Source organism: Helianthus annuus, chromosome 1 (genome assembly GCF_002127325.2).
Source record: "Helianthus annuus cultivar XRQ/B chromosome 1, HanXRQr2.0-SUNRISE, whole genome shotgun sequence".
NCBI lineage: Eukaryota > Viridiplantae > Streptophyta > Magnoliopsida > Asterales > Asteraceae > Helianthus > Helianthus annuus.
In genome coordinates this window covers 144642638-144650487 of record NC_035433.2, presented here as the reverse complement: position 1 = coordinate 144650487, position 7850 = coordinate 144642638, and the positions used below count along the sequence as shown (strand labels likewise).

The 7850-nt window shown below is 40.1% G+C and overlaps 1 protein-coding gene across 1 annotated transcript; it reads left to right on the top strand.

Annotated features, from left to right (window-relative positions):
- The first annotated feature begins 4375 nt into the window (after positions 1 to 4375).
- Positions 4376 to 6603, top strand: LOC110883299 (BURP domain protein RD22). The gene is made up of 3 exons (XM_022131097.2): positions 4376 to 4504; positions 5205 to 5307; positions 5396 to 6603. The coding sequence occupies exons 1-3, from the start codon at positions 4466 to 4468 to the stop codon at positions 6385 to 6387; spliced, it is 1134 nt and encodes a 377-aa protein (XP_021986789.1). The 5' UTR covers positions 4376 to 4465; the 3' UTR covers positions 6388 to 6603.
- Positions 6604 to 7850: the final 1247 nt, after the last annotated feature.

Here is a 7850-nt window from a genome sequence, read left to right as displayed (position 1 = left end):
ATGCTTGCTTTGCAAGTCACACCACTCAGCACTCAAGGAACTATGTTTGTCTTGCAAGTCAAACAAACTAGCTTGTAAAGCATCATGTTTGGCTTGCAACTCAGACATGTTTCCTTCTAAGTCAGCACACCTAGCATGCAATCTATCACATTCATCACAGTTAATAGCAGTGGGTTCATCGACACATACCTGACTTGATGAACCGTCGACATTAGCCATAAAGGCTGAATGGAGAGAAGACGAAGTATAAGCAGCTTGATCTACCAGAATAGATCTTCTTTGAGCTTCTGCTGCAGCTTCCTCCAAAAGTTCATCAATATCTGCATCAATTGCTGCATTTGATGTCTCACCCACATGATCATCACCAGAATTGGATGATTCTTCATCAACACTCCTGCTGTACCCAGAAGAGTCTTCATCTTCAGACGATTCACCACCACTGGCAGAAGATTCTCCACCACTGGTGTGAACTAACTCCTTCACAACCTGAGCAAAACATGTTGTTCCATCAGGAGCATCACCACCCAACTGGATTGACCAGTCACAACCTTCATCCACCTGAACTGCAAGAGCCCGGTTAGTTTGGTTGTTGACAGGCACCAATGTACGCTCATTGTTTCTGTTCTGCTGGTTGCCTTGGTTTCTGAAAGGGTTTTGATTCCCGTGCTGAGCTGGCTTTGTACATTCCCTCTTAAAGTGACCCCGTTCACCACAGTTGAAGCACTTTACAGCCTGCTTATCGAACCCATACTTGGTGTCTCGCTTACTTTCCAAGCTGGTTCTGCCAGTACTTTCCATCCAATCCTTTGCTCTTCTCACAGCACTCGCAAAGGCCCACTTGATGTCCATCAAGTCCATCTCTTCTTTATCAATCTGCCTGTAATCTTCTTGTGTCAGATTAATGTTGCCAATCTGACCTTCTATTAACCCACAGTACGCGCTCACTACAGTGTTAAGCAGCTCCATGTGTTCCTTAGCTACTTCTACACTGACTTTGGAAAAGCTTGAAGTGTCGAGCTGTACAGTACTTGGCTTTGATTGTTGACCAGCAGATGATGTTCCTCCATAACATGCACGTTGTGTTTGAGCAGGAGGAGGAGGAGGAGGTGGCTGTATTGGATTTCCATACATGTCTGTGGTGGGAGGTGGCTTAACAGGAACTTGATCCGGATTACCATACATATCCGTGCTTGTGACAAACGCCGTTTGTAAAGGAGCATGTGGACCTGTTCTTGCAGACGAAGTATTGGAAGTTCCACAATACATTTCAGGATTTTGTGGCAATGGAACTCTCTTCGCTTTTAATGTTTCCTCCTGATCCTTGTTTTCCAGAAGCTGCACGAAGTCATTGATATTTGTAGTTTTCAACACTCCGTTATACTTCAGGATTTCCAAGAAACTACTCCATTGGGGAGGCAAAGCATCAGCAAACTTTTTCACCACTTCTGCTTGAGTTGTCGTCACACCAAAATTATTCAGCTCAGTAAGCAAATGATAAAACCGACTTGTCATGTCTCCCAAAGACTCCTTATCTAAACACGTGAAACAGTCGAATTCTTTCTTGAGTAGATCATGACGCAATTGACGTGTTGCTTCACTCCCTACTCCCCTGGTTTTCAAACCGTCCCACAACTTCTTTGTAGTCTTGAAGCTGACAAATTGATGATAGATGTCTTTGCTTAACGCCTGAGTGAGAATGGCGTAGGCTTTCTTTTCCAGATCATATATTTTCTTCTGATCCTCTGGAAGATCGGCAAAACTAGCAGTTGTTGAAGCAGCGACCTCAATAGCTTGATCAAAATCTGTGGTGAAACGTATCCACAGTTCTGTATTCTGGCCAAGAACATATGTACGGAAACGATCAGCCCAACCCGGATACTCGTTTAAATGCATCAGCTTCGGAGGTCGATTCAAACTTCCTGTTTCGCTTTCGCTCAGTAAGATACTTTGGATACTAGGAGTTTCATTCGAGACTAACGCCCACTGATTTCCCTGAGAAGATGTCGATACCGGAGACTCGGCCCATGAAGGCGATAGACTTGTAGACGTGTGTTTTCCACTGTCTGGCGCCGGTGTACCCCACCATGAGGGAGTGACACCTGAACTTGTATATTTACCACTATCTGGAGCAGGATTCCACCAACTCGGATTCATGATTGATAAGCAAAATAAATGCTAAGTTAATATTCCGAAAGATCACACAGCCGAAGGACCCTGTTCGAAAGATCTAAAATCACAGAAACTTGTTAACAATAAGCAGACCACAATCTTGTTCGAAGGATCAACAGTGCTCGAAAGATCACTGTTGTATCTCGAACAATGATTTCGAAAGATTCACAAACTCGAAGGATTCACTATTTGAAAGATCCTTATCTTTCGAGTATATATCCTTATCTTTCGATGAACTGTCTTTCGAATAGATTCCCTGGTCGAAAGATATGTTTCGGACTCCGAAGGATGGGTCGAAAGATGATAATCTGTCGATCCTTCCTTGATCGAAAGATGGTCTTTCGATGTCGAAAGATATCTTTCGAGCACTCTGACACAACTGACACTGATGTGACAGGTTGGTGAAAAGGTGAAAGGTTGGTAAGGTCAACTTTCGGCAAGACGGTATGTGCAGGCCTAACTTTCTACCAACTTTGATTTTCAAATAAAATATTACCCAAAAAGGAATACCTTATCCAAAAACCAGTCACCGGAACTTTGACCGGAGATATGACCGGAAAACACCAAGTCACTTAAAAACAAATTTTCAAGTTACCCATCCCAACCTTGAACACTCCCGAAGGTTTAGAAACCGTTTTTCAGTTTAAAAGTGCAATAAAAACACCAAAAACGGGTGCAAAACCAAATGTCCAAACACACCAAGAACTTGAACAAACCCGGTTTTAAACAAGGTTAAGAGCCTTAGCTCTGATACCACTTGTAGGTCCCTTTCCGGAGGATGACGAACCTAAACCTTGTTATACTAACCCACTAGCGAGTGCGGAATCCAAGCTAGCAAGCAAACCGGGATGAAACAAGCATAAACACAAACACACAAGGTTCACCGATTAACACCAATGTATTAATACGTATGAAGGTTTCGGTTACAAGCTCAATGTTCACAAATGTGTTTTGCAAACTCTCTAGTGTGTGTGTGTGTTTTCTGGACAGAATGCTCTCAAGAACTCTCTCTCTTTCGGTGTGTGCATCAATCTAAACTCAACACACTGCATGGGTATTTATACCCAGCCCATGATGTCTGGTCCGAAGGATCCGATAGATGGTCCGAAGGATCATCTATCGATGACAAAGCATTCGAAGGATCAGCAGAGACCTCGAAAGATCACCTTTCGAGATCTATCATTCGAAACATATCTTTCGATGAGATCGAAGGATCCACATTATCCTTCGATCTCTTATCCTTCGACACAAGCATCTTTCAACATTTACTAACTGTTGTCCAAGTCAAACCGGAGGATGGTTGACTTGGTCAACTTACAACACTAATCAGGACATCGTTTACATCGTGACCGAATACAGACAAAGTACAGACACAAGTGCACCAACAATTCTTTTCGTTCTCGCAATAATTTAGCGTTTTTAATTAACATTATCTTAGAAAACATATATTGTTTGGACACACACCCAGATTTAGAAAAGCATGTGTCGTGGGTAATGCTATTTCCAATGGATTACCGACATAAGAGTCTCAACGGTTCACCATACACATTTTCCGACGGATCACTGACGCTTTTTTTCTCCCGGCAAATTACCAACGGACAATACTTTCTCGTTATTACTGGACGTGTCCACGAACTCCGATGGGTCAAAGTGACAATTCAGCCTGGCACCTCATTTGAGCCCATCAATTCTAGCCCAATCTGATATCCCCTGGTGAAATATAATAAAATTCCGAGACCTTCAATTCAAACTAACTAGCTAGCAATGGGAATAATATATTTTTTTTTATCTTTTTGTGACACAAATATTCGTCTCACTTGATGACAATATAACCGGAACATAATAGATCTTAATTAGTCACACGTCGTACTAATAAGAAACTACAGATTTAGTGACATGGGAAATGAAAAAAACACAAGGACATCCCCAAATTCTTATATCTTCAAATTGAAATTCTTAAAATCCATTTAAATTTTTTTTTTTTTTCATACAACTACGTACAATGACAAATATATTCAGTCCATTTGTTCAAATGTGTATGCATAACTGTTTCAACTAGATCTGGTGGGCTGTTTTTGTATTCGTTTGTTACGATTCATATTTCCATCTCTAATTGACCCTACCTGCAATGTAGCTTGCTGGTGGTAGTTGAAAATAATTAAACCCGTCGTCCTTGTTGGTATATGTTGCAATATGTATTAAATGAACACCATCTCCCACTCTATAAATTCCACAGCTACCAATTATCAAACATCATCAAATTTTAACTCCTAGATTCAGTTTAAGTTTCCCTCCAATGAAGTTCTTTCTTGTCCACGTTTGTACACTTCTCTCGGTAAGTGAGTGTGTCTCTATATATATTTGCATGTATCATAAATAATGTCTTTTTGCATGACAAATGGATGTAGAAAGTTTTAGTCTCGTTTTTGTTTTTGTTTTTTGTTTTGGTTTCTATAGAATGTATTTCAAACTGGAACTATATCACGGGTAGAAACTAGACACTATAAATACACATATATCTTTTCATACTAAACGTTTATTTAGTTGAATAAAATTTTATTTTTTATAACTTGTTTATTTATTAATAATGTTTATTTATTGGCGAATTGGAAATAAATAATCCCACCTAACTCAATTTGGCCGATAATAATCACAAGTCAGTTATTGGCCGATAATAATCCGAACTGGTAAATTTATTTTGAAAAATGGTCCTCCGTTAAAAAAACTTAACGGAGTTAAGTTTTTTTCCTGAATTACAAACCGATGTTTTAGGGTTTTTTTTTTCACTGTAGTCTTTTATAAATGCAACTAAATTAAAATTGATATGTACTTGAATAAAAATACAATTAAAGTGAAACATGAATAAACATTTTTACATATACTTATATTTATCATTAACTATATATTTACTTAAAACTTAAAAACTGACTTGAAGATTCGGATTATGTTTATATCCCTTGTTATATAAACGTGAGTATATTATTTAGACTACTGGGAGTTGATTTTAGTTGTGTTTATTTGTGATTGATTACCAGGTATCACTTGTAGGAAGTCATGCAGCGACTCCTGAAGTTTACTGGAAATCTGTGTTACCAAACAGTCCTATGCCAAAATCAATCAAAGATCTTCTGTATACAGGTTCATCATCATTTTCTAATTTTTAAAATGTGACATGTTATTTTGTTACTTGAAAATTGTTGAAGGACACAAGTTTCTCAATGTACAGAATGGAATGATGAGAAGAGTACTGCTGTGGGGGTCGGAAAAGGTGGTGTCAGCGTTCATACTGGAAAACCAGGAAAACGAACAGATGTTGGTGTTGGGAAAGGCGGTGTCGGTGTTCACACCGGAAAACCAGGAAAAGGGACGGATGTTGGTGTCGGAAAAGGCGGTGTTGGCGTGCACACTGGAAAACCAGGGAAGCGGACCGATGTGGGAGTAGGAAAAGGCGGAGTAGAAGTGCACACTGGCCACAAGGGGAAGCCGGTTTATGTAGGTGTACATAAAGGACCTGATCCTTTTGTTTACCTATATGCCGCATCCGAGGATCAGCTCAAGGATAATCCCAATATAGCAATGTTTTTCCTAGAAAATGATTTGCACCAAGGCAAAGAAATGAACCTACATTTCACGAAAAACGACCAAAAAGCAACGTTTTTACCTCGAAAAATCGCTGATTCTATACCCTTTTCGTCGAACAAGCTTCCCCAAATCTACGACGAGTTCTCAGTTAAAACTGACTCGATGGAAGCCGAGATCATGAAGCAAACGCTTAACGAATGCGAGAGTACAGGCATTGAAGATGAAGAAAAGTATTGCGCAACTTCATTAGAATCCATGGTCGATTTTAGTACTACCAAACTTGGTAAAAATGTGAAAGCGATTTCAACAGAGGTTAGCGCTAAAGAAAGTACCCCGTTACAAAAGTACAAAATCAAAGTCGCTAAAAAGCTTGCTGCAAACAAAGCCGTGGTTTGTCACAAGCAAAACTATGCGTATGCGGTCTTTTATTGCCATAAAACCATTAGTACTCAAGCTTATGCGGTTTCTATGGTTGGTGGGGATGGAACAAAGGTGAATGCAGTGGCGGTTTGCCATACTGACACTGCAAAATGGAACCCGAAACATTTGGCGTTTCAAGTGCTTAAAGTAAAACCAGGAACTGTTCCGATTTGCCATTTCTTACCTGAAGATCATGTTGTTTGGGTTCCATACTAATAAACTCAGTAGGGAAAAACATATATTACAGTTTGTGAGTATGTACTATTTCAAGAATCTATTAGGGTGAGTGGTTTCTAGAGACCCTATTTATGGTATTGTTGCTACTTTTGTTTATCAGTATTTGTAATGTATAGAAATAAGTACTCTGCCCTTTTCACTTGATTATATGTATGTTTAATTAGTAGAACAAATTGCTTCAAAACTTTTACAAAATCTGGGTCTATCAGGTTGGCATGGGGGCAGTATTATTAGGGTGAAGGGGGCACCCCCTAATGAGGTGAGGGGAAACTTTTTTTAACCCAATCATATGTTGCCATGTCATTTCCCCTCTATAACTTCTCTCTTGTTCAAAAACGTACGGGGTGCACCCCTCTTAGGGGAATTGTTTTTTTATTCAAAAAAAAAAAAATTGATTGGTTGAAAATGAGGGTGGTCCCACCATCTCCTCTCTACTTCTTCGGTGAACACTCCCCTCACACCCTCCCCGATTTGCCTCCCCTCTTGGATGGCGGCACCTTCCCGCACGGCAAAAATGGTCCCCGAATGGAGTCCCCGAGGGTGCCCCGTGCACCCTTAGACCTTGCCGATATTTAGGAGATACTAACACATTTATTGTACAGATGGTTGTCATATTTAGAATAAGGTCGATTGTAATCTCTATATATTATTTTGAATTGTGAAATGATCATTCAAGGATTGTTTACATATTATCATGGTATCAGAGCATCTCCTGATCCATCTTTTCCGGCCACCCTATTGCCGCCAAACACCATCTTCTTTCTTCTACCATCCTCTAATATCAGGGAGCCCAAAACTTATCCAGCCATCAGTGTCTCGAACATCAAAACTTTTATTCCACTCAGATGGAATCAAGTTAATACGCTTCCTAGGCGCAGTCATTCAAAATTCACTACCGTGCTTTTCAAGTTCTTGATCACCTCTCCCCTCGCCAAAAAGAATCCTCCTTGTTAGTCTCTATGAGACATATTCACATTATTGTATTTATTAAACTAGAGTGTCTTTGTATTTCATGTATTATTGTATCATTTATTATTTGTTCTATATATTAAACTCTCCACACATTAATAGAGATTATTGAGTGTCCATTATCACTCCTCTGCTGCCAAAAACAAAGACAAGGATCAAGTGCCTACTGATGATGAAATTTGGGAATCGCTTGGATGCCAGTCCCTCAATGGATCTATGGCACCATTTCTTCGGATCTCCTTTGAATGATGGAAAAAAGGCGACCCCATACACCCGCAGTCACAGACACCGCCAGGTAGCCCAAGCCCACACCATCTTCAGTTCAGGAAAACCCACCACTTGAAGGTCCACTACCCACTACGTTAAAACTCAGTTGGAACTGGATTCAAACTTCAGACCTGTGGTTTTCAGCCCAACTGTTCACTTCCTCTTGAATGCTAGTACGTTGAGCTACAACTCCTTGGCTACGTATT